This window comes from Bufo bufo, chromosome 7, assembly GCF_905171765.1.
Source record: "Bufo bufo chromosome 7, aBufBuf1.1, whole genome shotgun sequence".
Taxonomy (NCBI): domain Eukaryota; kingdom Metazoa; phylum Chordata; class Amphibia; order Anura; family Bufonidae; genus Bufo; species Bufo bufo.
The window spans coordinates 26374064-26392858 of NC_053395.1; the positions used below are offsets into that span (position 1 = coordinate 26374064).

General features: G+C 44.4%; 1 protein-coding gene across 1 annotated transcript in view; it reads left to right on the top strand.

Annotated features, from left to right (window-relative positions):
* The window catches only part of CACNG3 (calcium voltage-gated channel auxiliary subunit gamma 3), a 77916-nt gene extending 60111 nt beyond the window's left edge, over window positions 1-17805 (top strand). Inside the window, exons 2-4 of the mRNA XM_040441951.1 lie at window positions 9880-9963; window positions 15823-15963; window positions 17288-17805. Of these exons, the coding sequence (XP_040297885.1) occupies window positions 9880-9963; window positions 15823-15963; window positions 17288-17805 (743 nt within the window). The remainder of the gene's footprint in view (window positions 1-9879; window positions 9964-15822; window positions 15964-17287) is intronic.
* Window positions 17806-18795: the final 990 nt, after the last annotated feature.

The window sequence follows — 18795 nt, forward strand, 5'->3', positions numbered from 1 at the left end:
GGCATTCATATTGGTTGTCACTTGGCTCCTGAACAGCAAATGGATCAGTACATGTCTAACGAGGTTTGGTAGTCAAACTGGCAGGCGGCCATAACGGTTGTCGCCCAGCTTTCCCAAGCACAGATATAATTAAAGAAGCAACAGATGTGATGTATATACTAAGAAAAATCATGTGCACAGCGCTCCTCAAGAGCTGCAATCCCTGTGATTTTATGAGAGGACACTCTAGCTGGCACTGTATATGGGGCACACTGATATCATTGTTCTGTGGGCACTCCAAGAGGCATTTTCTATGGGAGGTAATCTCTGGGGATGGGAATGCTTATGAGGGTAGTCTCAGGCAGGCACTGTTTATGGGGGCTCTTTGGCCGGGATTGATTTACAGTATGTAGGTACTCTCTGGCTGGGATTGTTTATGGGGATGCTTTCTAGTAGACACTGTATATGAGGGCACTCTTTCAGACTGGCACTCTCAGGTAGACACTGTTTATGGGGTCACTGATTGCCACTGTAATGTATAGAGGGGGTACTATCTGGGAAATTTTTATTGGTGCACTCCCTAGTTGCCACTGTTATGTGGGCACACTCAGAATGATACAGTTTCAAGAGGGCACTCTTGGGTAGTCACTGTTTATGGGAATAGTCCTTAAGCAAGCACTCTTTATGGACATACACTCAATCTGGCACTGTTTATGAGGATACACAGTGGGCCCTAAAAGAGTTACCCTCTATTCTTACACGGTATTGTGGGTCGACTGTGTGGACTTTTTTCCCCACACTTTTTAATCTTTTGTGATCTGGCCTTTGCCTTTGCCATATAGCCTTTGTCATATAATCATAGATGCTCTATAACCATGCAACATCCAGTAGGAAGCATATGAAAGCAAGAAAGAAAAGTGAGAAAGGAAATAAGAAAGGAAGGAATGAAAGTAAAAAGAAAAGAAAGAAAGCAGACAAGGAAGATAAGTAAGCAATAAAGTATGAAACGTAAGAAAGGAAGGAAAGGAAGGAAGGAAGAAAAAGCAATCTAAGGAAAAAAAGGAAAGGAAACAAGAGAAGGAAAGAAGAAAAAAAAAGGAAGGAAAAAGGAACAGGAATGAAGGAGTGGGAAGAGGAAGGAAAGGGAAAGGAGAAGAAAGAAAGCAAAGGGAGAAGAAAAAAAGGAAGGAATGGGAAGAGGAAATACGGGCATAGGAAGAAATAAAAGGGAGAAAGAGGAAGGAGGAAAGGGAAGAGGAAGGAATGGGAACAGGGAGGAAGAAAGGAATCGAAGAAGGAGAAAAAAAAGGAAGGGGAAGAGTAAGGAAGGAAAGGAAGAGGAATAAAGGAAAGGGAAGAGCAACAGGAAGGAAATAAAAGGGAACAGGGAGGAAGGAATGGGAAGGGAGAAGTAAGAAATGAAGAAAGGAGGGACATAGAAAGGCTGTAAGGGAAGAGAAAGGAAATAAAGGGAAGAGGAGGGAAGAAAGGTAAGGGAAGAGGAAGGAAAGAAAGGGAACAGGGAGAAGAAGAAAATCCCTTTATTGTCCCTCAGTGGAGAAATTTTGGCATAACAGCAGCAATCACATTCACAACAGGAGCAAAAATAAGAGTAGAAATTAAAAAGTAAAAATTCAAGAAAAACATAACACAGAATTTACCTAAAAAATTCACTACTGGGTTTTTGAGAACAGTGGTGGTTATAAATCCTAACTGCTGCTGGGAGGAAGGAGGTGAAGAGGAAGGAAAGAAAGAAAAGGGGAAGAGGAAGGATTCAATTACTCTGCAGAGTAAATTAAGAATTTTATAGTTCTGTGTAATGTAAAGCCTTGCTAAGACCTACAGACGCTTTTTGTAGATGCTGGTCAGTCATGCTAAGACATGAGGGTCACTGAATTAGTAGACATAATGCACCCACTAAGGTACCAGTCCAGATAAAAGCGTTCCCCTTCTGCTCTGAGAGCCTTTCTAACAGGTAGTTAAAAGAGGTTGTCTCACTTCAGCCAATGGCATTTATCATGTAGAGAAAGTTAAAACACAAGGCACTTACTAATGTATTGTGATTGTCTATGTTGCCTCCTTTGCTGGCTGGATTCATTTTCCCATCACATTATACACTGCTCGTTTCCAGGGGTTACGACCACCCTGCAATCCAGCAGCAAAGGAAAAAGGTGCCTGCTTCTGTGGTGGTTCAAACCGTGGGGTCGTGCACAGGCTAGTTCTTTTTCCTAAAGTGTGCATGCATGACCACCACTACTGGATTGCAGGGTGGTCGTAACCCCTGGAAATGAGCAGTGTATAATGTGATGGAAAAATGAATCCAGCCAGCAAAGGAGGCAATATGGATAATGACAATGAATTAGTAAGTGCTTTGTATTAACTTTGTGTACATGATGAATGGCATGTGCTGAAGTGAGACAACCCCTTCAAGGCTCTTAGACCCCGAAATAAAACCTGTTACCACCACCACCACTATCATGTGCTTCTTGTAGCACTGGAGTCTGTTTCTGTGTCATATGAGCCATTGGCACTACTAGGGCTACATTGCAACCTCTGCCCCCTTCTCACCTTGTAGATATGCCCTCTCAGCTAAGACATGAGTGGTGACGCTCACATCTTCTTACCCTTTAAATGACACAGCTGAGGACCATTACTAGGCAGAGTTACACCCGTTAGTAAGACAGGTATGTGCATAGGTAATTCACATACCTGTGTGACCAAGGCTACCCAAGTATCAGATTTTTTGGATTACCAGAGGGAGCAGCTGGGAATTTTTGCAGAATGTTTAGATTACAGTGGATATTGGGAGTATTTTTATGGATCTTCGGTAGACTGATGGTGTAGCAATGCCCTCCAGGCCGGGGTTCTCCTCCTCCCGTTGGGCCGGTCTGTGGGATCACATCCTCAGTTGTCAGTGGAGTGAATCACCTACCAGTGACTGGTGGTTCTGAGAAGGGTCAGTCCATTGACTACATATACAGAGTACCCATCTGTCACATGTAATTAGGAATGGTCTCTTGGACTTGTTCTGTGTTCATTGATGTCTCTTATGTCATATATATCAAGTACGCTGAGGCCTGCTCGCTCTCCTCTCTACCTATCTGCACTGAGGGCACAATTAGAGGGGAGAGAGAGGCACCAATCTTCGGTGACGTGCCTCGCGGAGCTGCTAAAGCATCTGCAGATCAAGTAATGGGTTGCCGAGATGTGAGTGAGCCGCATTCCATGACAGATGCCGATTACAAAGGTCTGGAAAGCTAGTCAACTAACAGAAGAAAGGCTCCTTCAAAGCCGCAGCTCACATCTTATTCCACCACTGACATGAAGAGAGAGAGCAGATTGCAGAAGGGTATAATAAATATTTTTACAGTTATATTGAATTCCAAAAAAATAAAACATGAGAATACAGATGGAGTATATAAAATAGAGATATGATATGTAGAAAGATAGATATAGATAAATATAGATTTAGGAGGATAGTTGAAAGATAGATAGATAAATAGATAGATACAAGATGACTAGATAGATACGTAGATAAATAGATATGAAATGAATAGATAGATAGACAGATAAATAGTAAAATAACAATCCCTCCCCCCATATTTTACATTTTCAAAATAACAAACAAGAAAAAGAGACTGAAGCAAATCTTTGGGCCCCCTGCATGGTTAGTACCTAGTAGCACCCCCTTTGGCAAGTACAGGTATAACAGCTTGTAAACACTTTTTGTAGCCGGCCAAAAGTCTTTTGATTCTTATTTGAGGGATTTTCATCTATTCTTCCTTACAGACGTCTTCCAGTTCTGTGAGATTCCTGGGCCGTCTTGCATGCACTGCTCTTTTCAGGTCTATCCACAGATTTTCAATAATGTTTAGATCAGGGGACTGTGAGGCCATGGTAAAACCTTCGCCTTGCGCCTTTTGAGATTGTCTTTTGTGGATTATGAGGTGTGTTTAGGATCATTATCCATTTGTAGAAGCCATTCTCTTTTCAACTTCAGCTTTTTGCAGTCGGTGTTATGTTTGCTTCTAGTATTTGCTGTAATTTCATTAAATCCACTGTTCCATCTACTCCAAAGCATGATTGATCCACCCCCATGCTTAATGGCTAGAGAGGTGTTCTTTTCACAAAATTCTGAGCTTTTTTCTGTCCAAATGAATTGCTCATTGTGGCCAAAGAGTTCTATTTTAACCTCATCAGTCTACAAGACTTGTTTCAAAAATGCATCAGGCTTGTTTATATGTTCTTTTGCAAAATTCTGATGCTGAATTTTGTGGTGAGGATGCAGGAGAGGTTTTCTTCTGATGACCCTTTCATGAAGACCATATTTGTGCAGGTGTTACTGAACAGTAGAACAATGTACCACAACTCCAGAGTCTGCTAAATCTTCCTGAAGGTCTTTTGCAGTCAAGCAGGGTTTCTGATTTGCAGAACTGATAATGATAATCTATCCTGAGGATAGGTTATCAATATTAAAAGCCCGGAGAACCCCTTTAAAATATAAGGTAGACCCCCATGCACTAAAGTGCACAGAATTATTCAAGGAACTATGAGACAGAACTTCAAAAACAATACAAAGAACATCATATCATAAACGTAAAACAAGGTGGTATTGCCAAACCAGTACAGAGGGGGAAAAAACAAGGGAGAGATGACAGTAATTTTGACCAGGCGTGCCCAAACGTTTGCATGCCACTGTAGATAAATAGATGATAGACATGAGAAACAGATAAATATATAGATATTAGATAGATATGATGTATAGATATGAGATGGATTATAGAAATTAAATAGATAGATATATAGACATGATGTATAGATATGAGATGGATTATAGTTATGAAATAGATAGACACATAGATAGATAATGTTGTAATATCTTTGTTGCTTAATATACGTGGGACAGTATACATAACACCATATAGCGCTCGTTCCTCTGCTATCATTGTGCCCCTGAACTCCTGCGATTTGCTGCATGCGGTGCGTGAAGAGATTATACAAGTCACACTTCAGGTATTATCCGTGGGCACAGACTATAATTCCACACACAGATGTAAACTGAACCCAGATAAACAGCGGCCGCACAAGGTAAACACTTCCTCCTAATCCAACATAAATGCGGGGGACTCAGAGATTCTGTCTGGTTCATTATGTTTGCCCTTCCCTCCGGCAAAGAATCGATTTTCCTCTCTTCCTCCCTCATACACAATGGAAGGTGCCTACATACACTGTAATACTGGTGTATTCAAGTGAGTTAACCATTCCCACCCCAGCAATGCAGTGCTACAGTAGGAATCATAGTGATACATTGGCCATGCTTCACGCCTCACTGACATCTCTGTGTATTGGGGAGGATTCGTCACATTGCGTTTGCCGGGAGGGTTTTTGTGATTGCAATGTCTTTTGGTTTCTGGGTCTCTTTGCCGGGTATAGTAAATGCTATGTGCACTTAAATCCTAGTTCACTGACTTTTATTTGAGTGCATCCTGGGATTTGTGGTCTGTATTGCAGTTGTGTTTGTTGAGGGTTCAGCTTCCTATTTGGGTTTTCTTTTTCTATGGTCTTGTATGACTTAGCAGCTCAGGATCAGTTTCTGCTAGGTTTTATTCCCTTAAAGGGAACCTGTCACCGGGATTTGGGGTATAGAGTTGAGGACATGGGTTGCTAGATGGCCGCTAGCACATCCGCAATATCCAGTCCCCATAGCTCTGTGTGCTTTTATTGTGTAAAAAAAACTATTTGATACATATGCAAATTAACCTGAGACGAGTCCTGTCCCTGACTCATCTCACGTACAGGACTCGTCTCAGGGTAATTTGCATATGAATCAAATCGGGTTTTTTACACAATAAAAGAGCTATGGGGACTGGATATTGCGGATGTGCTAGCGGCCATCTAGCAACCCATGTCCTCAGCTCTATACCCAAAATCCCGGTGACAGGTTCCCTTTAACCTACATTCATCACTCCCCACGTCATCGCAATCTGCAGCCCGTTCCACTGCCGAGCTCATCCAGTTTTCTGTCATCTATCGGGGAGTTTATTATTCTGTATTTGTTGACTGTCAATCTGCTTTGTATTTCTTTCCTGGTGACCGTCCGGTTGTTACATAATTCGGCACCACTCAAGTCCTGGGGGGGAAGGGGGGTCTCTGAGTGCCAAGAGCCATAGTTAGGACTTGGGAAAGGCAACTACTAAAGTTAAAATCAAGATCTGCAGACTGGCAAACACCTGGCGTTGGTACAAACTGCTGGAAATGGCTAAGTGCAATTACACAGCTGCTCTTTAGAAATGGAGTGGCGGCACGCATGCTCAACCTCCACACTACTTCAATGGGGAGACACAGGACCCTCGTTCTCGTGATCGGTGGTATTGCCAGTGGCAGGACGCCCACTGATCAGAATCCTATCCCCTATCCACAGGGTAAAACTTGGCACGGCCCTTTTAACCACTTAAGGAACGTCTGCTGTCTTTTGATGGCGGGGAGTGCAGGTCCTCATTCTGCATTGACATTGACACTCCTGTGCTAAGAACCGGCTGTTACTAACAGCCTATGTACTTAGCGTAGGCTCCTGCTTAACAGCCGGGGTCGGAGGAAGCAAAAAACTTTATATAAAATTATATTAGTGATTTATATTTATCCCTGAACAATGTAAAAAAACATTTCTCCCACATAAAACAAGGCCTCAGGCAGACGTGTCAGTGAAAAAATAGCTGCTGAAATATAGAGAGGCAAAAATGGCAAAAAAAATTGCTGGTCATTAAATGGGTTTTCTGACATTTTTATACTGATCACCTATCCTCAGGATAGGTCATCAGTATCTGACCGGTGGGAGGCCGACACTCAGGACCCCCGTCGATCAGCTGTTTGAGAAGGCAGCCTTCTAGCTGCTTTTCCTAGGCCATTGACGTCATGTTCATCATTCACATTGCCTAGGAGCAGCTCAAGTGAATGGGGCTGAGCGCGATACCAAGCTCAGCCATATATTTAATGTATGGTGCTGTGATTGGTAAGCTGTCTTCTCAAAATAGCTGATCGGTGGGGGTCCTGGGTGTCAGACGCCCACCGATAGGTCATCAGTATTAAAATGTCAGAAAACCCTTTTAAGGCATTTTCAGGCCTGGTCATGAAGTCGCTAAGCACCACTGTCTTGTATAGAATATGTCTCTTGTAGGGCTGCTATCTACCGTATTTTCCGCACTATAAGGCGCACTTTCCCCCCCAAAAGTGGGGCCAAAATGTCAGTGCGTCTTATAGAACGGAGGCAATGGCAGTGGCTGATGCCAATTCCTCCTCGCGGATTCGTGACTGCTCACGGCCTCCATGCTCCGGGGGGCAGCAGCCGGCAGGGCAGGCTAGTAGATTATGCTTGCTCAGCGGCTCTGCTGTCCTCCACAGTGCTGACTGTATCAGCGCAGCTGACCTGTTATCCGAATCCAATCACAGGTTAGCTGAGCTGACAGAGTCAATGCTGTGCTAGCTGCGTGGCGGGCACCGCTCTTTACTAGTTCTATTAAATTGCCACCATTTACTCCCATCACTGCAAGCGGCAAATGCAGCGTAGCTGGGTCCCTCCAGGTGTCAGCTGCTGCGTGCCGCCTCCGACCGGGATTAATTGTTGGCTCTGCCACACTGCCTCATTGGTGGAGGTCTGTTCTCCTCCCATGCACCAAACTGGGAGTATCACTACTGGGGGACACTATAGGGGGCTTCATTACTATGGTGGGCTCTATAGGGATGCCTTAAAGAGGGACTGTGTTACTGCTGGGGGCATTATAGGGGGCCTTATTTAAGCACACCATTTGGTTAAAAATATTTTTTTTCTTATTTTCCTCCTCTAAAACCTAGGTGCGTCTTATAATGCGAAAAATACAGTAATTGCTATGTTTGGGCACAGTGTGGGTCTCCATATGGAGACTTTGGGGTGAGTAATGTACAAACTTGCAGCGTGCTATGAAGACTATGGCTAGTTCTGGTGTTCAAGTGTAATTTGGTATTTCATTTCTAGATTAAGGATCTATGATATCACTGTCTCTCACTTGCCATTTCCAAGACTTCTCCCGTGCTACACCTGTGCTACGGAATGCTTTCCCACTGACCTATTTATGCATGCAAAACCTCTCTGCTACAAACCTTTGAGCCTGATTACCAATCTGGCATGCTCATGCTATGGATTGAATCAAGTATGTTCTGCTGAGAAAAATTATGTTTTCATATATTCAAATGAGGTTCTATGAGCAATGGGGGCGTTGCCATTACACCTAGAGGCTATACTCTCTCTGCAACTGCCGCGCCCTGTGCATTTTAATTGACAGGGCCACGAGTGATGATGTTTACACAGCCTGGTCCTGTCAATCAAACTTGCTCCTAGAGGCTCATTTGCATATATAAAAACATAATTTTTCTCAGCAATGCAGGCACACATGAACATGGGACCAACACAGATGCCTTCAGCTGTCAAGTGCACATGTAACAGGTCAGCCAGTGTCATAAGTGCAAAACTGCTGACAGATGCCCTTTAAGAGGTAAGCTTTATGGTCACATTTGAAAACTTGAAGAGATGTTGCGTTCAGAAGAAGAGAGACACAGGGGAAGTCCTGAAGATAAGAGAAGTAGCACTTGTGCTGATATCTGGTGATTAGGTAGGAGAAGATCAAGACTGGTGAGGACTTTCTATCTTTCAGATGGTGTTTAGTGGCCAATGGTGAAACTGATAGGTAAAAGTGGCATTAGAAAAGCAAGAAGAGAGATAGTGGAGCATAGAAGCTGACAATAGTTTGTCAAAACGCTATTTGGTTTGCCAGTAGGCCATAGAGTAGTGTAACATACATAAAAATATTTAAAAAACATTACTTTATTCAATCTATGCCATGAGCAAGCCAGATCAATATGAGACATAAGAACTCTTCCAAGTCGTCCATGCAAGACCCAATTCAGTAAGCCATATGGAGCTCAAGTGGTGCATTATACTCACCCCTATAGTAAGTATGTTGGTCCTAGGCTGAGATCATATGCCAAGAGTTTCTGTAAGTTCTCAAATGTTCTCCTGCTCTACTTCCCAGATAATGAGTGCTTCTTTACACAGATGGTGAGGTCAGGGGGGTAGCTATAGGGGGTGCAGAGGTAGCAGTCGCTACCGGGTCCAGGAACCTGAGGGGGGCCAAAGACCCTTGTGCCGCATAAGAAGACACCAGTATTATAGAAAGTGTATGCAGGTCAAGTTACACCACTGGCTGGAGGGAAGGGGTTAGGTCAACAATTTGGCTAGGGGTGGGGCGTCTCAATTTTTGCCTCAGGCAGTATGAAGGCTATGTGCCTCCCTGCCCCTGGCCACAAAGTACTGAGGGAAGGGGGGCCCAAGCTGAACTTTTGCACCAGGGCCCATGAGCCTTTAGCTACGCCTCTGGGTGAGGTGGACCACAACCTAGTCCTTATGTTATCATGACCTGGAGGAAGTAGACTAGGAGAACCTCTGAGATCACTTCATCACAGGATTCCAAGATTTAGTGGACTACACAAACACATACGATATCTTACATCACTAGGTCAACAGTGGTTGAGGAACTCTGTGCTCCACGTCTTGGGTGAAAGGAGGCTCTGCATGCACTCCAGATATACAAAATATGCAAAGTACTATAGATTGCTATGTACGTAATGTAAGATAATCCGACCTATCAAAAGCCAAGATGTCCTCGCCCTGGGCTGCTAGGAGTTGACAAAGTCTTTACTATAGGAGATTGTAAGGTTGTCACATGGGGTTAAGCAGATGATGACATTTGCTTTGGGTTTCTCCATGTTAATGACTTGTAGGACCGTTCATCTCTGAAGACTGACTTTTAAGTCCCAATACTTTTTGGCACAGTCATTGCTTTTGTGTAACGAGTTATCTCTCTCCCGCAGGAGCCTTCAGAGGAATGTGCAAGAAAATTGATCATTTTCCGGAGGATGCAGATTACGAGCAGGACACTGCAGAGTATTTACTACGTAAGGACTTTACCTCGAATGATCTTCAACCACAATACAAGGCAGCCCGGGCTATTCACAGTCAACTAACACATCCTCAGCAATTTCTCTTCTGACAGAAGAGGGGCAGAGAATGCAAGAAGGTGGTGGAGGAGGGTGGGGGGAGCCAGTCCCAAATATATTTACAAGGAGAACCAGTCTTTGGGTGGGCTTGCATACAACACATACTTATCGAGGGTTGGGTGACTATCACGTGGCATCAGATGCCACTGGTCATCACATATATGAACTCTTGGTTCATTTTTCCTTACTATATTGGTTCAATGGGCAGTTTCTTCCTAGTCTAAGTCAAACTGCAGCTGCATCCCCCTCCTCCCTTCCTCTTATACACTATGGTACACTACATAGGTTTTCTAAGGACTGAGGAGGTTACTAAATATTTACCTAGAGCCTGCAGAAAGGGAAGGGTGGACTACAGGCTGTTGAGAGGTGGGGGAGACATATCCAAGACTAAAATCGCAGGAGCTATGGAAAAGACCAGGCCTATGAAATTCTTCATTCACCCACCGGTTTAAGCCACCCATGATGTCTGCTTTTATCCTAATACTATCCAAATCCAGTCAACCTCTCTAAAATGGCTGATAACAGTACATGAAAACATCATGTGATAATGTACAAGATAGAAGGGGGTAAATATAAAGTTAGGAACCACCTTAGAGCAACACGTGTAAATGTAGAATGAGTTCTGGACTGACCACCACCCCACCCCACCCCATCAAATGAGCAGTTTGGTAGGAAACAGTGAACTCCTTCATTATTCCCATCTCAGACAGGGATGGCATATCGCTAGGATATCGTGTCAATGTCAGACAGGTGCGGGTCCCACCCATCTCCTAAATGAACCCCTAAATGAACCCCCTGTAGTGAAGCGATGTGCACAGCGCAATCGTGGCCACCCTCCATTCACCACTATGGGAGTTCTACAAATAACCAAGCACTGGTTTGGCTATTTCCAGCATATGCCGTATAGCGGTGAATAAGTAGGTGGCTGTGCATGCGCCGTGCACTCTCCATTCCCCGCTATGGAACTTCCAAAGATAGCCAAATGCGCTTCCACTGTTATTTTCAGAACTCCCATAGCACTAAATGCACAGCATGCTGCGCATGTACTGTGTACTAACCTTTACTTCAGGGGACCCCTTCTGGAGAGGTGGGACACGCACCTATCTGACATTGATGTTATATCCTAGCGATATACCATCAATGTCTGAGATGGGTATAACCCTTTAAGGATAATGAACATCAGTATTAGCCCCTTCATCACCCTAGACCACGCGGATGGTATTAACCATTAATTCACACTAGACCAGGATAAGAACTAGGGATCGACCGATTATTGGAGTTACCGATATAATCGGCCGATATTCATGACTTTCAAAGTTATCGGCATCCAACCTTGCCAATAACGCCGATAATGCGCCCTTTCCCCCCACCCCTCAGTATTAAAATCATTGGTGGCGCAGTGCGCCCCCCCTCATTTTAAAATCATTGGTGGCAGTGGCCACAGTGTGCCCTCCTCTCCTCTTCATTGGTGGCAGTGGAAGCTTCTCATCGGAGCCCCAGCAGTGTAATCCTGGGGCTCCAATCGGTTACCATGGCAGCCAGGACGCTACTGAAGCCATGGCTGCCATGGTAATCTCCCTGCTGCTGTGTGTACAGAGCAGTAGGGAGAGTGTGAAGTCCTATTCACCCTAATAGAGCTCTATTAGGGTGAATAGGACAAGGGATTAAAAGATCCCAGGTTCTACCCCTAAGGGGGGAAATAGTTATTAAATAAAAAGTAAAAAAATAAAAAAAAATAAAAAAAAAATAAACACACCAAAATATTAGGTATACCGTAAATCACCCCCTTTCCCAATTTTACATTTAAAATATATAAACAATAAATAAACATATCACATATTGCCACGTCCGAAAAGTCCAAACTATTAAAATATAAAAAATATAAATCTCCTATGTGGTGAACGCTGTAACACAATTTATTTTTTTTCAAAAATAAAAATGCACAGAATATCGGTATAAGTTATCGGCTATCGGCCTGAAAGTTCACAGGGTATCGGTATCGGCTCTAAAAAAAATCAATATTGGTCGATCCCTAATAAGTACACCATTATTATCACTAACCACTCAACCATCTTAGGGAAACTGTGTGATGTAATACATGTAGAAAATTGGAAAGGTGAGAATAAGGCCTCATGCACACGACCGTTGTTGTGTTCCGTTCTGCAAAATGGGGTTCCGTTGTTCCGTGATCCGTTTCCGTTTTTGCTTCCGTGTGTCTTCCTTTATTTTTGGAGGATCACCAGACATGAAGGAAAGTATAAAAAAGTCTAAGTCAAGTTTGCCATGCAAATGGTAGGAAAAAAACGGACGCGGATGACAATCTTGTGTGCATCCGCGTTTTTTCACGGTCCCATTGACTTGAATGGGTCCGCAAACCGTTTTCCGTGAAAAAAATAGGACAGGTTATATTTTTTTGACGGACTGGAACCATGGATCACGGACGCGGATGACAAACGGTGACTTAGCAGAGTTTTCAACGGACCCATTGAAAGTCAATGGGTCCGCAGAAAATCACGAAAAACGGAACAACGGACACGGAATAAAACAACGGTCGTGTGCATGAGGCCTAAGGTGGAGAAAATCTGTTATCTCTGATTTGGGCACAAATGCACTTTAAAAATAAAACAAAAAAACATGCATTTGCCCCTGCAATACGGTAACTGTATTAATACAGATCTACTGATTCATTCCAAAAGAGATACTACATGCATAGCTAGACCCAGGGGCAGACTGGGAACTTAAAGTGGTCCTGGAAAAAAAACATAAAAGTGGCCCCATGTTGTAATAGGATCCAGCTTGAGAGAAGGTGGAGCAACACAAGCGGGCAGGGACACAGAGGTAGGTGAGGCCAGCAGTACCACAGTGCAGCACAAAATACTGTCCCCGCAGAACCAGATACCACATTGCAGCACAAAATACTACCCCAGCAGAGCCAAATACCCCATTGCAGCACAAATACTGCCCAGGCAGAGCCAAATACCACAGTGCAGCACAAATACTGCCCCAGCAGAGCCAAATACCACAGTGCAGCACAAATACTGCCCCAGCAGAGCCAAATACCACAGTGCAGCACAAAATACTGTCCCCGCAGAACCAAATACCACAGTGCAGCACAAAATACGGTCCCCGCAGAAACAAATACTGCAGTGCAGCACAAAATACTGTCCCCGCAGAACCAGATACCACAGTGCAGCACAAAATACTGCCCCAGCAGAACCAGATACCACAGTGCAGTACAAAATACTGACCGGCAGAACCAGATACCACAGTGCAGCACAAAATACCGCCCCAGCAGAACCAGATACCACAGTGCAGCACAAAATACCGCCTGGCAGAACCAAATACCACAGTGCAGCACAAAATACTGACCGGCAGAACCAAATACCACAGTGCAGCACAAAATACCGCCCCAGCAAAACCAGATACCACAGTGCAGCAGAAAATACTGACCAGCAGAACCAGGTACCACAGTGCAGCACAAAATACTGCCCCAGCAGAACCAGTTACCACAGTGCAGCACAAAATACCATCCCCGCAGAACCAAATACCACAATGCGGCATAAAATATGTCCACCTGCATCGCAGTATTCAACTGTATCACTGTCCTGAGGATAGTGAAAGGTAAATTCAGGAGGGCACCTGTGGGTCCTGGCCAGGGACATATGTACCTGATGCTCCTACATTAATTAATGCTGTGGGCACCAGATCATTATGTACACAGGCGGCCCCCTGGACATTGGCCCACCTGGAAATTTCAATGTAGGGTCTATGGCCAGTTTACCGCTGGCTAAGCCTAAATTCACCCAAGGTAAAGATTCCATATACTACCCCACCCCTATCTAAATACCCTTGCCAAGGCAGAGTGGCACTAAGCCCTGCCCCCACTAGCTATGCCCCTATATATACCAGTGGTTTACTGCTCCTTTACCTACAGCCGTGGTCGCATTATGACCACATGGCAGCCCACTTGAGACATATGTAATTAATATAGCGGTCGAGGATACCGTACACAGACAGACAGATCAATCCTCCCTACAGAACAGACCCGTTGCTGCAGAGCTCAGCCCCTGAACGGTCAATAGTGACATCCATGTCAAAGGAGCCAATCTGGTGCCCCAGGAACAAGATGCTCGCTGGGAATCTGTAGAAATAACGATACTCCGCTTCTTGCAATCTGGAGGCCCCGGGCATTTCTCGGCCCGGCTAGATAGCGATTCATTTATTGAGAGACAGACGTCTATTTGTCTTTGTGTCTTTTTATACCCTGGGAACTCTGAACCTGTTCTCTCGCATTAGAGATAGCACAGAAGCAGATACACAATTGTTACAGTGGGGAAAAAAGCTGCAAGAACAGACCGCCGGCAGGTAGCACATTCACAGCTGGAGAAGACTAATCAAAGGGACAGGGCTCTTATCCGTGTCACCCAGGTGAACGCCGAAATCTCACCAGAGTCTGCTGGTTTGTAGATAAAGTCACAGCGACATGAAGAACAATTAAAGGGCAATTGCCAACACTGTCTGTAATAATCACTATGTAGATAGATAGATATGAGATAAATAGATAGATAGATGATAGATAGATATATAGTAGCTACAGGTGGTGGACAGGAAGCTGTTGCCCCCGGGTCCAGGAGCCTTCAGGCTTTTCTACAACTTCGGGTCCATTTACACGTCCATAAGCGTTTTGCGGACCGCACATGTCCGGCCATATGATAGAAATGCCTATTCTTGTCCCTGATTGCAGGCAAGAATAGGACATGGTCTATCTTTTTTGATGGGCCACGGAACGGAATTACGGATGCGGACAGCACACGGTGTCCTGTCGGCTTCTTTTGCGGCCCCATTGAAATGAATGGGTCCGCACCCGTTACGCAAAATTGCGGAAAGGATACAGACCCAGAACTACAGAGGTGTGAATGGACCCTTAAATGGATTCTCCGGGAATTAAGAAAATGAAAATATTTAAATATTACTTTACTATAAATATATTCTCAAATACCTTTCATTATTTATAATGGCTCATTTTGTCTGGGGAGCAGTCATCAGGGGAAACAAAATGGCCGCTGTCCTATTAGTACACACAAAACCTGTCCTGATCACACATGAGGACAAGTTACTTTACAACACTGAGGTAAAGAGCTGCCTCAGCCTCCTCTCTGCTTTACTTGTCAGGGATTATGATCCTGAATACAGGTGATAAGAACTTTAGCTGAATCTCTGGGGAATTTAGTTCCTGAGGAGACATGAAGTACAGAGAGGACGGACAGGACAGACTGCGGTAATGGAGACTTCATACAAGAGCTGCTGCTCATTAGCCACATCTCACCTCCTCTCATGTCTCCTCATCATCTCCATTCCCACAGAGATTCACCTGTATTCAGGATCATGATCCCCGACGAGCAGAGCAGAGAGGAGGATGAGGCAGCTCTATGGCTCATTGTGGTGAAGTAACCTGTCCTCCTGTGTGATTAGGACAGGTTTCGTGTGTACTGATAGGACGGCGGCCATTTTATTTCTCCTAATGATTGCTCCCTAGACAAAACAAGCCATTCTAAGTAATGAAAGGTATTTGTGAATATATTTACTATAAAATAATATTTGAGTATTTTCATTTCTTAAATTCCTGGAGAACCCCTTTAAGAAGGAACCAGTATTATAAATGTCACATGGGGGTCTTGTTCTAGATTTCGCACTGAAACCATACCTCTAGATTTAGGAATAATTTCTAATATTGCACGCTCTGCTCTGTCTCCTCAGGTGCGGTGAGGGCTTCCAGTATCTTCCCTATCCTCAGTGTCGGCCTTCTATTCTTCGGGGGTCTCTGTGTTGCGGCCAGTGAGTTTTACAAAAACAAGCACAATGTCATTCTCAGCGCAGGGATCTTCTTTGTCTCTGCAGGTGAGTTCACCCTGAATACTAACAGAGTTCCTATATAGGATTTCATCTATTTTTTTGTGCTGATTAATTCATAAGTATATGAATGTCAGTCGGATCTCCATCTGTTGGAGAGCTCCAAATCCCCTACATAGCAACAGAGTTAAAGGGTTGTCCAGGGCTTATTGATGATTTAATCTCAAGATAGGTCTACAACATCAGATCTGTGGGGGTCGGACCCCCGGCACCCCCGCTGATCAGCTGTTTAGACAAGTCCTGTGCCCTCTTCATAGTAAACCAAGCACAGCGCCATACATTGTACAGTGGCTGTGCTTGATACTACAGTTCAGTGCCATTCACTTATGGAATTGATGTCACAGGTCCTGGATAAGGTCGCATTGCTTACTGCAACACCTCGGCCTCTTCCAACAGCTGATTGGCAGGGGAGTCAGAAGTTAAGCCTCCTCCTACCCTGAAGATAGGTCATGATTATTTAAAATTTTGGACAACCCCTTTAAATATTAAAATAGTACTGCCTACAGCCACCACTAGGAGGAGCTTTCTGTCAATGGATGTGTACATATATTTTTGCACTGCTTCTCATTCTTAAGCCTGTATTACACCAGGCGACTGTCGGGCCAATCATCGCTAATGAGCGTTCGTATTGTTAGCGATGATCTGGCAGTGTAATACTGCCGCCAAATATCCAATGAACAAGCAAACACTCATTCATCGGGTAATCCAAATCTCTTGACAGGTTTAAAAATTATCGTTTGCCGGCGGCAGATCATGGTGTCTAATCACGATCTACTGCCGGCAAACTATTGGGCAGGATGGGGACGAGCGATGGTATAACGATCGCTCCTCCTCATGCTGTGGAGGAGATCACTGCATGTAAAAGCCGTATTCTTCTCTGCTAGCGAGCAGGCGATTGCCGGGAAGGAACGCTTCCTTCCCGACAATTGCCGGCAGAATCCCGCTGTCTAATAGAGCCTTTAGACCTCATGGGTACAGACATAATTGGACTCTATATCACATGGATCCTGAATACAGTACTAATGCATTTCAATAGGGATACATACCGCTATATAAAAACGTGTGGCCCAAGATACATGGAAGTAGGTGGCCTGCAATATAGTTTGTTTTGTGCACTATGCCATAGGCAATAATGCACACAGCTGTACTTTTGAGGCCATAGGCTCAGTATATGACTACACTGAGAGGCATGAGGAGCCTGATAGTTAAAAAAGAAACCCCCCCCCCCCACATACGCTTCTACAGCACATTGGATATATGACCCGCTTTCAGAATGTTTTTGGATCTCCCTAATGACGCGTTTCTCTTTCAGGCCTGAGCAACATTATTGGAATAATTGTCTATATTTCTGCCAATGCCGGAGACCCTGGCCAGAGTGACTCCAAGAAGAGCAACTATTCTTATGGCTGGTCCTTTTATTTCGGGGCCCTGTCATTCATTATTGCTGAAATGGTTGGAGTTTTAGCTGTACACATGTTTATCGAAAAGCATCGGCAAATAAGAGCCAAATCCCATTCCGACTTCTTCAAGAAATCTACCTTTACCCGGATACCAAGCTACCGGTATCGTTTCCGCCGGCGTTCCAGCTCCCGATCTACAGAGCCTCGCTCTAGAGATCCTTCCCCCGTAGGCAAAAGTTTTAACGCCATTCCTACCAGCGATATCTCCCTCTACACGTTAACCGGCCGAGACCCTACCAAGATAACTGTTGGCTCTTTACTCAATTCTGAAAGGGAGCATAATTTTCTTCAAGTTCACAATTCCATCCCCAAAGACTACAAGGAGTCCCTACACAACAACCCTTCCAATAGGCGCACAACACCGGTCTGAGGCCTGTACTGAAGACAAAATGTGACCAAAAAAGAAAAATAATGGGGGTGGCAGCCGGAGATGGTCACAGAGCTGTTTACTCTTTACGTGTTACTTTAAGAAAAACCACAATCCGCAAGGTGGCAGGATACAAAAATTCCAAAATACGTGTCACTTCCTGTTTAGAATGTTACTTCCTCTGGCGAAGATACTCCATTTTAAAGACCGGGACACTATCCTGCGACAATCTAGGGACAATGAGGAGATGGTCCTGAATGGGGTGAAAGTATCCATATTTCCGGATTATTCCAACGAAGTGCAGCGGAGGAGAAGCAGATTTATGGATATAAAGAAAAGGCTGAGAGCTCTACAAGTCCAGTACGCTATGCTGTTTCCTGCTAAACTGCGTGTGGTGGCATTGGGATCCACCAGATTTTTTGAAGATCCGGAGGAGGCGACGCAGTGGCTGGACGTCCACGAGCGACAATTGAGAAGTGGGGCCCTGGACACTTGAAGGAGGCAGATATACGTTTCTTATGTTTAAGTTATATATGCATTTACACTCTAGGATTGCTTTAAATGTTGCACCAGTTAGGGAGTGTATTATGTAATGCTACCAAATGGTAGTTCCTGAGGAGGGAGCAGGCGGTAATGATAGTAAAATGTATTTCTCAGTTGTGGGGAGGATTCTCTACCTGAGGAAAAGTGTTATAAATTGTTATGCTTATTGTAGGTTGAAGGGCATGTTGCTCTCGGATTGCCTTGTTTTAATGTGGGAAGTGGATAAGAAAGGGAAAGGTTTCCCCAGCTACAGTAACCTGAGTATGAGAGGGAGGGAGGGGGGTGGGGGGGTAGGGAAAAGGTTGGGGGGGAAGGTTAGGGTCTTGAACTATGAGCGAGTGTTATCTGAATGGGGTGTGAGATTCAAATATGGTTTAAAATTTTACCATGTCACAGGCGATTAGAATCTTAAGCTGGAATGTGAGAGGGATGGCTGAAGCACGGAAAAGA